Genomic DNA, 12077 nt, shown 5'->3' with positions numbered 1-12077 from the left:
TGTGACAAGGCCATCCCCTCTCTCCATCTCTGTTCCCACCAGTGGTACCCAAGGAATGGGGTGCCAGGAAGCCCCGGATAACTTCCCACTTAGCAAACTCACCCCTTCCTCATCTTTCCTTATGTCCTAGGTACACAGAGATCTAAGTTTATCCTCTCACACATTCTTTTTGTCGAATATATGTTCATTTTATTAATCAATTAATTTTTTGTTTCTTTCTTGCTTTTTAAGGGCTGAGCCTGTGAAATATGGAAGTTCCTAGGCTAATGGTCAAATTGGAGATGCATCTGAGGCCTATGGCACAGCCACAGCAACATGGGATCCGAGCCACGCCTGCAACCTATACCGAAGCCCATGGCAACGCTGGATCCTTAACCCACTGAGCAAGGGCAGGGATCAAACCTGTGTCCTCATGGATACTAGTTGGGTTCATAACCCATTGAGTTGCAACGGGAACTCCCAGTTTATTTATTTATTTTTTTAGGGCCGCCCCTACAGCATATAGAAATTCCCAGACTAGGGATCGAATCGGAGCTGCAGCTGCCAGCCTACACCACAGCCACAACACCACCAGATCTGAGCCTCAACTGCGACCTATCCTTGTGGCAATGGAGGATCCTTAACCCACTGAGTGAGTCTAGGGTTCGAACCTGAATTCTCAGGGACACTAATATGAGGATCTTAATCCGCTGAGCCACAACGGGGCCTCCCCTCTGACACATTCTAGAGAGGAAACCATTCTTATGACTCAGCTCTTAGTTGATATGGAACAGACAGAAAAAGAAAGAAGAAAAATGGGCACAATATGAACCCCACCATGTGCCAGTCTGTCTCCAAGGACCATTTTCCCCTGTGGGGTGGGCATGACCTCTGATGTCTTACATACAGGCATCCTGTCTATTTTTAAATTATTTTTTAGACTCTTTTTCTGTGTCACCTATATACTCTGAGACGAAGAGTTGAAAGGTCACGAGTGTTCCCCCTCCCCCAGGGGGCAGAGAGTGGGGTTACATAAGCTCATTTGCACCCTGGATTTTTAGTCTTTAATTCAAAACCAAGTCCAAATGAAGCATGTTGCTGACTATTAGAAACTAAATAGAATAAACCCAGGAGTCCAGAAAAAAAAGAAAAAAAAAAAAAGGAGGTTTTCTTAGTATGAAAAGCAGCAGGAACTGATTAGGTCAGGCTGGGAAGGTTATTATCACAGCCCACTTCCCACATCCAACGGGTGTACGATTCAGGGATAACTTCAGGCCACGCCTTTTAGGGAAGCAAATTTTTTTTTCTTCCTTTTTTCTTTTTTTTGCTTTGTAGGGCCACACCCATGGCATATGGAGGTTCCCAGGCTAGAGGTTGAATCGGAGCTACATCTGCAGGCCTCTCATCAGATCTGAGCCCCATCTGCAACTTACACCACAGCTTTTGGCAATGCCAGATCCTTAACCCACTGAGCAAGGCCAGGGATGGAATCTGCATCCTCACGGATTCTAGTTGGGTTCATAACCCACTGAGCCACAAAGGGAACTCCCAACTTATTTATTTATTTTTAAGGGCCACATCTGTGGTATATGGAAGGTCCCAGGCTAGGGATGGAATCAGAGCTGCAGCTGCTGGCCTTCGCCCTTGCCACAGCAATTCCAGATCTGAGCCGAATTTGTGATCTATGCCACAGCTTCTGGCAACTCAGGACCCACTGAGCGAGGCCAGGGATTGAACCCTCATCCTCGTGGATGAGAGTCGGATTCGTTTCTGCTTCATCACAAGGGGAACTCCTGGGAAGCAAATTTGATGGGTACCATCCTCCGCCTTCCATCCTGCCAAACAGCCCCCACCCCCAGTAGGGGTGGCAAGAGGTGTTTGATTTTGATTGATTGAGGAAATTCACATATCCCTTTGGTGTTTTTACATGGGAACTGAGAGCGTTTCCCTTGCCCAGACGCACTCACATCCAGCTGTCCTGGTCAGAGCGGCCCCGATGGGATGGCCAGCTGGGCTGATGATGACAGCGAGCCTCCACCCTGGGGCTCGACTCCAACAGCCAGTGGCTTCTCCTGAGGCTTGATCGCCACCTGGTGGTCATTGGAGGAGGCGCCGCCTCTGGGCTCCTCGGCTGAATCTTAAAGGCACCCCCAGCTACTGTTGGCTGGAGGATGAGTGCCTGGGAAGGGGGCGCGGGGGGGCGGGGGGGTCATGCTGAGCAGTAGTAACCTGGGGCATCAGAAACCTGGCCGGTAAGAATCATTCTCGCTCCCCTCCTCCTAACACTTTTTTTTTTTCTTTTTAGGACATCCCCCGGGGCGTATGGAAGTGTCCGGGCTAGGGGTCAAATCCCCACCTCCTAACACTTTTACCTTATGATTCTTGCAGGAGAAGAGGAAATGATGTTGAAAGAGATATCGAGGCCCGGGGAGAGCTAGCTTTCCAGGCACGTGGCTGCCGTGGGTGCAATAGCTTTGTGAGCAAGGTTACCTTTCCGAGAGATACTAGCCAGGAGAGCGCCCTGCTTCTGGGCTGAATCCTATTTATGGACCTACAGGCAAAATTAACAGCCACCCCAGAAATCATCTGGTCCCTTCATTCCAGACAGGAGTCTGGAAGGTAGTTTGAAGAAGCTCTTTTGCTGTTTTGGTGCCTTCAAATGTTTAACGGGACCGCCAGACTTTTAAGCATAGTTGATTCATGGTGTTGTGTTAGTTTTAGGTGCACAGCAAAGTGACTGGTTCAGTTATACATACATATATACATACATATTTTTTGGATTCTCTTCCCTTATAGATTATTATAAGATATTAAGTATTGTTCCCTGTGCTGTAGAGTAGGTTTTTATTATCTATTTTAAATTATCTATAGAGCATGTATGCATTAACCCCAAACTCCTGATTTATCCCCTCCCCCACCTTTCACCTTTGGTAACCGTAAGTTTGTTTTCTCTGTGACTTTATTTCTATTTTGTAAACAAGTTCATTTGCTTCAATTTTTTCATTTTTTCAAGTTTTATTGAAGGATAGTTGATTTATAATGTGATCATTTCTGCTCTACAACATGTCTCTTTTTTTCTTTTCTTTTTTTGATTCCCCATATGAGGCGTATCTTGGGATAGTTGTCTTCCTGTGGTTTACAAGGGAACTTCCCACTTTTCCATCAATGCGCTTTCAAGAGAATGAGCCAGGATAGTCTTATTCCCTTTTCTCATTCACCCACAGAAACCTACTGCCAGGCTGGGCTTTCGTTTTCAATTCCTGTTGAATCTGCTGCTAGCCCGGGGCTAAGTGACACACTGGCCAGCAGCGGGGACCAGCTGGTAAGTTTCTAATCTAGCCTCCAGACACATGATGAACAGGCAGTTGGCTCTGCCAGCCAATGCGTGATGCAAGAAGATCCAGGAGTAGACAGTACCAACTGGTCGAGAGGGCTGGTCCCTGGGGCAGAGGGACAAGCTGACCTGGCCTTGCATAAGAGGCAGGTGACATCTGATTGCAGGAGAATGTCACATGCTTTGGGATGTTCCTCATATTCCTCAGGATAGCTCTCGGCCCTGCTCCCTTCCATGGAACATTCCTTGGACAGAACAAAATCCCAAGGAGAGCTGAGGCTTCACATGGACCAGCCTCTAGCAGAGGGACACGGCAAATGAAATGGAATTTGCCCTCCGATGAAAAATGGCAAATGAAACAAAGCCCTCTATGTTAGTGAACATTTATTCTTACCATGCATTTGGTGCTGTCCTAGACTCTCAACCCTTCCAGGGGTGAGTAACTCTTCATTTCCTCTTTATTTTACAGCTGCATACACTGAGCACAGAGAGGTTAATCACTTGTCCGGGGTCACACAGCTCAAGAGGTGTTGACCGCAGAGTGTCTGACCTAGAACATGTGTGCAGGTCACCACCTCACTCTACTGCTTCCCCAAGCAAGTCTGTGCACGCAGACTCCACCGTGGCAGGGAAAACTCTGAGCACATGAATGAGAGGGACAGAACTTATGACAGAAAGGGTGGAGAAGGGAAGGCATATCCAACCTTAATCCGACTTTATAATTTCCCTTCAGGGCAGCCCAGAGCATAATGCCCAGTGTTCTGCATTTTTTTATTGGCGGTGGGGGGGGGGGGGGAAATTGGCTGCCTTGTAGCTTATAGAGTTTCCAGATCAGGGATCAGATCTGAGCTACAGTTTTGACCTACACCTGTCCTTAAGCCACTGTGCTGGCCAGGAGTTGAACCTACGTCCCAGCCCTCCAGAGGTGCTGCCAATCTCCTTGAGCCACAGAGGCGACTCCAATGCCCAGTGTTCTGGGCAAACATGGAGCCACTTCCTTTTCCGGTCTCGGGGTGTGTGTGAAAGGACTCCAGCTGTGTTGCTTTATGGGAAGTAGATCTCACGCAGTTGACTCCGTAAAAGGAGCAGCTTGACCCCACCTGCAGTTTTAATCTTTAGTCTTCATCTCAGTGAGCTTCCAGGGAGTTCCATTCACGGGTGGTACCATTTTTATTCTTGCCAAGGTCCTGGCAAGCATTGTCAGAGCGTTAGAGGCCATCTGGACAATTGGAGGAGCACAGGGTTTCCTAAGAATGAAGTGTGCTTCTAAAGCTGTGTTGGAGCACATGCAGAGAACCGGGACGCTGGTCCTAGGCAGCGGGGCCATGTCACGATTTCCCGTGGCTGGCACTGAAGCAGCAGCTGTTTGGCTACTTGGTAACTTGAATTCTTGGCTTCACTTTGCACATGTGGACATGTTGGGTTGTTTGTCAGTGCTGATTGGCAGGTGCTCTGGGAGCATGGGTGGTGGCGAAGAGTGTGGATTCCAGAGCCAGACTTTCCAGGGGTCAGCCCACCACTTCTTAGCTTTGTGACTTTGGGGAAAGTCTCTTGTGACTCAATTTCCACAGCATAAAAGGGGATAATAATGGGACAGGTCTGCCTGGTTGTTGTGAAGAGCTGCTTTTTATAAAGCCCACAGAACAGTACCTGGCTACAGTGATCTCTAATTGGAGTTAGCCATGAATATTTTGTATCATACTATGACGTGTAAAAATTATGCACACAGAGCAAGAAAGAACCCAGATTTAGACACAATCTACTCAGAATCAAAATACATCCACCCTCAGTATTTTTGCCTTCAATTCCTAGACAGGAGTCATTGAAGGTAACCCTGAAGATACAGGACCTCCTAAATCATCATTTCATCAAGGTTTGACTTGAAATCATATCCATCATGAAGCAAAATGAAGATGTCACTGAGCAACTGAGACAGTCTAGTTAACTTCCCAAACTGGTACGTCTTCAGGCACAGCTGGGTCCAGGAGCTCAAACAGTATTCTCAGAGTTCTTGCTCTCCCTCTTTGTCTCTGTCTTTCTCTGTGTGTGTTCATTTCATTCCAAGTCCGATCTTGGAGGAAAGAAATCTATAGGGCCAAAACCAGAGATTGAGATCTAAAAAGAAGAGAAACTCTTTTCTTCCTCATGCGTCGTGCACATGCGTCGTGGCAGATGGACTTAGTCTGAGTCATGTGCCCACCCTGCAAAAAACATGGTCTCAAAGAGGACTAATTTTTCTGTGAGCAACGCAGATTCAAAATAACAACCACTTAAAATTCAAGTTTATTTCTCTGGCCCATAAAAGTGTGCCGATAAACAGTCCATGACTGGTATGGCAGGCTCGGAACCACACAGTTCTCAGGCATTCAGTACTTCCTGCCTCTTTGTTCTGCTCTTCCTAGGGTCACCACAATGCCTCACTTGGCGGGATAAAGAATAGGATGGGGGATAAAGTTTCCCTGAAGCTCAGCAGAAATGAACTCAACTAGTATCCATGAGGATGCAGTTTCGATACCTGGCCTTCTCAGTGGGTTAAGGATGTGGCATTGCCGTAAGCTGTGTAGGTCGCAAATGTAGCTCAGATTCTGCTTTGCTGTGGCGGATTCAACCCCTAGCCTGGGAATTTCCATATACCACAAGTGTGACCCTAAAAAGAATAAAGCATCTGATAGCAGTTCCCGTTGTGGCGTAGCGGAAATGAATCTGACTAGGAACCATGCGGTTGCGGGTTCGATCCCTGGCCTCGATCAGTATGTTAAGGATCTGGTGTTGCTGTGAGCTGAGGTGTAGGTCGCAGACGCGGCTCAGATCTGGCATTGCTATGGCTCTGGCATAGGCTGGCAGCTGTAGCTCTGACTCGATCCCTAGCCTGGGAACCTCCACATGCCGCGGGTACAGCCCTAAACAGCAAAATAATAATAATAATAATAATAATAATCTGGCTGGAACAATGGAGAACTTCTTGCTTAAAGGAAAGCTGAACACAATGTCTGGTCTATGATGAGCCAGATTCTTAAATCAATCACTCAGTCACCAAAGACCATCCATCATCAAGGGAGGGGAATGAAGGTGGCAGGTGTGGTGCTGGAGCTGAGAACCTACAGAGAAGCATCAAAATGTTTGACTGTCAGCTTGGTACCTCCTTGTCATTGTTTTAGCCACTTTCATTTCTAGTACTAGATCAAAATTCTAGGGTACCCCTGAAATTTGGGCTTCTTCCTCCAGAGAAAAGTCAGATGTTCAAGAAATGTTGTCCTTGGTTGGAGATGGGGCCTCTCCTCTGAGTTGGATCAGGTCGAAGCCAGGCATGGCCCAAAGCATGTTTCCTTCTAATAAAGCAAAAGGAAAGCAAGAGTAGCAACCACGATGTCTGGAGCTTTCTTCTGAACAAAGACGCAGACAGCATGGAGGGAACACCTTCTCCAGGACTAGCTGCGACGTCAGCTGTGGATTTTCCAGGCCATAAACCAGCAAAGCTGGTTATTTCCAATTTGGTCTCTGTAGATGAAGAGTGGCCTCTCCACTCTGAAAAGGAAAGGTCCTCTTTGCATATGTTTTTAGCTCTGAACGACTTCCTTTTTTTGTTTTGTTTTGTTTTTTTTTTTTGTCTTTTTTTTTTTTTTTTGCTATTTCTTTGGGCCACTCCCTCGGCCTATGGAGGTTCCCAGGCTAGGGGTCGAATCGGAGCTGTTGCCACCGGCCTACGCCAGAGCCACAGCAACGCGGGATCCGAGCCGCGTCTGCAACCTACACCACAGCTCACGGCAACGCCGGATCCTTAACCCACTGAGCAAGCGCAGGGACCGAACCCGAAACCTCATGGTTCCTATTCGGATTCATTAACCACTGCACCACGATGGGAACTCATGAATGACTTTCTTATCCATCATCCTATTTTATTACTCTGTAACCCTGGAGGAGGCAAGGTCGGGTTCAAGGAGGTATTCAGCTATGACTTCCGTTTGACGGACCAAAGGAAGACTGAGTGTTAAGTGATTTTACTAAACTTGCAGAGCGTAGAGTTTAGATGGCCCATCCACACCTGCAGTCAGGGAGCCTAATGTCCAGACCTCTTTTCTGTCCACTAAAGCAGCAATTCTCAGGGTGTGGCGGGGGGAACTAGCCACAAAGGCCTCACCTGGGAACTTGTTAGAACTCCAAATAAAGAGACCCCATCCTGAATCACAAATTCTGCAGATGGTTCCTGCGATCTGTGTTTGAACCAGCCCTCCAGAGAGACGAAGACACCTCCGGCTGGAGAGTCAATGCCAGGGGTTAGTTACCTCCTGTAACTCCGGGAGGGGTTAGATCTGCTATAGACTCTTCTCACGTCTTTGCATTAAAGGGACAGTTCCTAACCCATCATGTTTGTTTCCAGGATGGCTGCGAAATATGTACTTAGAAAGCTGATAAGTAAAGCCTGGACCACTCAGGCGCCTTGAAACATTTTCTTTTTTCTTTTCTTCTCTTTTCTCTCTTCTCTTCTTTTCACAGCCACACTTGTGGCATTTGGAAGCTCCTGGGCTAGGGTTCAAATCGGAGCTGCACCTGCTAGCCTACAACACAGCCACAGTGACACCAGATCCCAGCCACATCGGTGACCTACACTGCAGCTTGGAGCAACCCCAGATCCTTAACCCACTGAGCAAGGCCAGGGAATGGACTTGTATCCTCATGGACCGTACCATGTTGGGTTCTTAACCCAACTGAGCCACAGCAGGAACTCCAAAACATTTTCTTTTTTAGTGAATATTTGATGTTTCTTATTTTTTTAAGTTTTATGCAAGTTTTGTGGACTTACAAGGGTGCAGTAATTTCTGCTGTACAACTAAGTGATTCACTTCTACACATACATGCAGCTCTTCTCATTCAGATTCTTTTCCCACATGGATTATCACAGACTATGGGGTGAGTATCACCTTCTGTGCTGTAAGCAGGTCCCCATTTTCCTTGCATAAACCTTTACAGCTGGCTCTTTGTGGGGCTTGTGCTGCCTGCAGATGGGACCCTCGGTTTCCTTCTTACTTGATCTCTCTTGGAACTTTCTTGTTTTGGCTGGTTTTGACTTCTTAGGAACCGTGGAAAAAAAAGTGTGTCTACAAATACTTCGTTTAAATCCTCTTCCGCCTGATACTTTCAATTTGTTAATATGATAATTTTATACACAAACAGTATATCCAATATATTTTATTTTATTTGTCTTTTGTCATTTTTTAGGGCCACACCCGCGGCATATGGAGGTTCCCAGGCTAGGGGTTGAGTTGGAGCTACAGCTGCCGGCCTGCATCAGAGACACAACAACATGAGATCCGAGCCGCGTCTTCGACCTACACCACAGCTCATGGCAACGCTGGATCCTTAACCCACTGAGCAAGGCCAGGGATCAAACTCGCAACCTCATGCCTCCTAGTTGGATTTGTTTCCGCTGTGCCACAACGGGAACTCCCTATGATATACTTTAAACCTTAAAAAGATCTGAGAAAAAGCTTTTGAACAAGTTTCCCCCCCACACACACACGCATGCACGCACACAAATCCACATGCAATGTTGGACACATCAAAGGTACTGACAAAATATTTATTGAATGTATTAAAGACTTTTCCTTAGAATCAGAGGAGGAAGGCAAATGCTCCTGCCAGGAGGACTCTATTTAAAAATCCTTTAACACACGACCCTAAAAGAGTAATAATGCTGTCGTGTCTGGTGGAAAACAGATATTTGAGTATTTGGTTCTAGGACAAATGATGTATACCTGTGCTTATATATGTCTTATCTGCAGTAAAAATGAGAGAATTTCTATATCTTAGTTATTCATTCAATTGCTAGTTCATTCATGCATTTTACTGAAGGACTGTGTGGGTCAGGCCAGGCAGGCTCCCTGGCATTGGGCTAACACAGTAAAGGAGGGTCTGCCTGCAGGGAGCTTACAGTCTACAGGAAAGACAGTCTCTTAAACAAGGGGTATGTGGCGAAGTGGAATGAGTTTCCTCGCAGGACACTCTAGATACATATGGAGCACAGAGCAGGGTAATAGAACCTGTTACCTGGGCATAGGTGGCAGGAGAACCAGAAGGGTCACACAGGAGGCTGGAGGCAAAGCAAGGCTGGTAAAAAAGACACCCGAAACTGTGCTGAGTCTGGGAAGGGAAGTTCTGAGCGGAGGAGGCATTTCCGCTGGTCTGGCTGACATCTGCATCACTGCCTTGGCCTTTGGTGAAGGATGGAGACGATGGTGAAGCTCAAGATCAGGCTGGCTGCGCCACCGAGCATCAGGCCCAGGATGCTGCCGTGCACCTGCATGGCCTGGCATCGCTCCCCCGTGTAGAAGAAGGCACGACTGGAAACACACCTGGAGGGGAACAGGACAGAGGGGTGTGCGGGAACCACCCGAGCCCCAAGGGCTTCCTGGTGACACGGGCAGACAATGGCAGGAGACACTTTGCAGTTTCACATGCCTGACCTCATTCAAAGTCTCTACGGGAGTCGGTCAGTTTAGTTGCATAATGACCTTTTGAGGTGGTGGTTCTTACCAAGCCATCCCCATCATCCTCATTTGACAGAAAGCTTAGCTGACTTATTCAAGGTCCCTTGGTTCAGAAGGGTCTCACATTTGAAGGCAAATCCCAGGACCACCGGGTGCAAAGGAAGGAAGGTTTGGGACACTTAACGGATGTGTTTCCTGACACAGGCTCCCACTATAAACTACACGGGAAATTCTCCAGGAAGGGTCTGACTCAGTGCATTCATTGGAGCTGAAAACTGTAGACAATATCAATGAAAAATTGGGTCAGTGTGAGTTCCCGTCCTGGCTCAGCAGTAACAAACCTGACTAGTATCCATGAGGATGTGGGTTTGATCCCTGGTCTCACTCAGTGGGTTAAGGATCTGGCGTTGCCATGAGCTATGGTATAGGTCCCAGATGCGGCTCAGATCCGGCGTTGCTGGGGCTGTGGTGTAGGCTGGCAGCTGCAGCTCTGGTTTGACCCTAGCCTGGGAACTTCCATATGCCACAGGTGCAGTCCTGAAAAGCAAATGAAAAAATAACTAAAATATTAGGTCAGTGAAAGACAAAGAAAAACCACCCCGAGAAGCAATGGACAATAGCCTTGAGGTCAAAAGGAGCTCAGTACAGGAGTTCTCTTGTGGCACAGCAGGTTGAGTACCAGGCATTGTCACTGCAGTGGCTCAGATCTCTGCTCTGGTGTGGGTTCGATCCCTGGCCGGAGAACTTCTACATGTCGAGGGCACAGCCAAAAAAAGGGAGGTCCGAAGTCAGCATTCAAAGAAGAGAAAAAAGACATAAGAAGCAGGAGTACAAAGAGCAAGGGTAGAACAGCCTACAACAAGGCTGGACATATTTGATAAGGCACATCATACAGGTTTTTAGGTGCTATTAAGGAGTTGTGATTTATACTAAAAAACCCACTGGGAGTTCCCGTAGTGGCTTAGTGATTAACAAATCTGACTAGGAACCATGAGGTTGCGGGTTTGATCCCTGGCCTTGCTCAGTGGGTTAAAAATCCGGCGTTGCTGTGAGCTGTGGTGTAGGTTGCAGCTCGGATTCCATGTTGCTGTGGCTGTGGCGTAGGCTGGTGTCAACAGCTCTGATTAGACCCCTAGCCTGGGAACCTCCATATGCCATGGGAACGGGCCTAAAAAAGGCAAAAAGACAAAAAATAAAAAAATAAAATAAAAAACCCATTGGAAGTCACTTAAGTAAATTAAAAAAAAAAAAATTGGTAAGAAATCCCATTGTGGTCCAGCAGGTTAAGAATCCAACTAGTATCCATGAGGAAGAAGGTTCAATCCCTGGCCTCACTCAGTAGATTAAGGATCAGGTGCTGCCTCAAGCTGCAGGCATAAGTCGAGGATGCCGCTTAGATCCAGTGTTGCTGTGGCTGTGGTGTAGGCTGGCAGCTGCAGCTCAGATCCAGCCCCTACCCTGGGAACTTCCATATGCCATAGGTATGGCCCTAAAAAGAAAAAAAAAAAATTGGTAATATGTATTACTTGGAGGTAGAAATACAATGGAATATGTTGGAATGTGCCCCACCCCCAAAAAAAATGTTAGGGCAGGTGAGGGTACCATTACATCTCTCATGCTGCCCTGCAGTCCAGGTAAGATAGTGAGGACATTTTACCTGTCCTGGTGTTTGACATACAGTCGGCACATAATCAGCACACCCTGATTGGTTTTTTGTTTTGTTTTTTTTTTTCCTTTTTAGGGCCAAACTCGTGGCATAGAGAGGTTCCCAGGCTAGGGGTCTAATCGGAGCTGCAGCGGCTGGCCTACAACACAGCCACAGCAACACAGAATCTGAGCCTCATCTGCAACCTACACCACAGCTCACAGCCACGCCAGATCCTTAACCCACCGTGCAAGGCCAGGGATCGAACCTGCATCCTCATGAATACTAGTCAGATTCATTTCTGCTGAGCTACGATGGGAATTCCCACCCCCTGGATTTGTTTTAATGTTATTTGGTATAAAAATCAACTGATCTCAGAACCAAGACCTTACGGGATAAGTGTTCTAGCCTTTGCTTCAAACAACATTCCTGTGACAAAGTTGACTCACAATGAGGATGAGGCCCTCAGAAGTCAAGGCCTCTTTTGATTATTCCTGGAACGATTTTACCTTTATTTTATTTTTATTTTTTAATTTTTTATTTGCTTTTTAGGGCCACACCTGCAGCATATGGAAGTTCTCACACTAGGAGTCAGATCAGAGCTGCAGCAGCCAGCCTACCCCACAGTCACAGC

General features: G+C 47.0%; 1 protein-coding gene across 1 annotated transcript in view; it reads right to left on the bottom strand.

Moving 5' to 3' along the window:
• Positions 1-8879: 8879 nt before the first annotated feature.
• The window catches only part of MEP1A (meprin A subunit alpha), a 37673-nt gene continuing 34475 nt past the window's right edge, over positions 8880-12077 (bottom strand). Inside the window, exon 14 of the mRNA XM_001928416.6 lies at positions 8880-9663. Coding sequence (XP_001928451.2) covers positions 9510-9663 — 154 coding nt within the window. The 3' untranslated portion in view covers positions 8880-9509. The remainder of the gene's footprint in view (positions 9664-12077) is intronic.

Source organism: Sus scrofa, chromosome 7 (assembly GCF_054392235.1).
Source record: "Sus scrofa isolate SSC_HxYL_T2T_F1_AM1 chromosome 7, Sscrofa_HxYL_maternal_Yorkshire_Landrace_v2.0, whole genome shotgun sequence".
Classification (NCBI taxonomy): domain Eukaryota; kingdom Metazoa; phylum Chordata; class Mammalia; order Artiodactyla; family Suidae; genus Sus; species Sus scrofa.
Note: the sequence above shows the minus strand (reverse complement) of the source record. Positions and strands in the feature narration are given on the sequence as shown.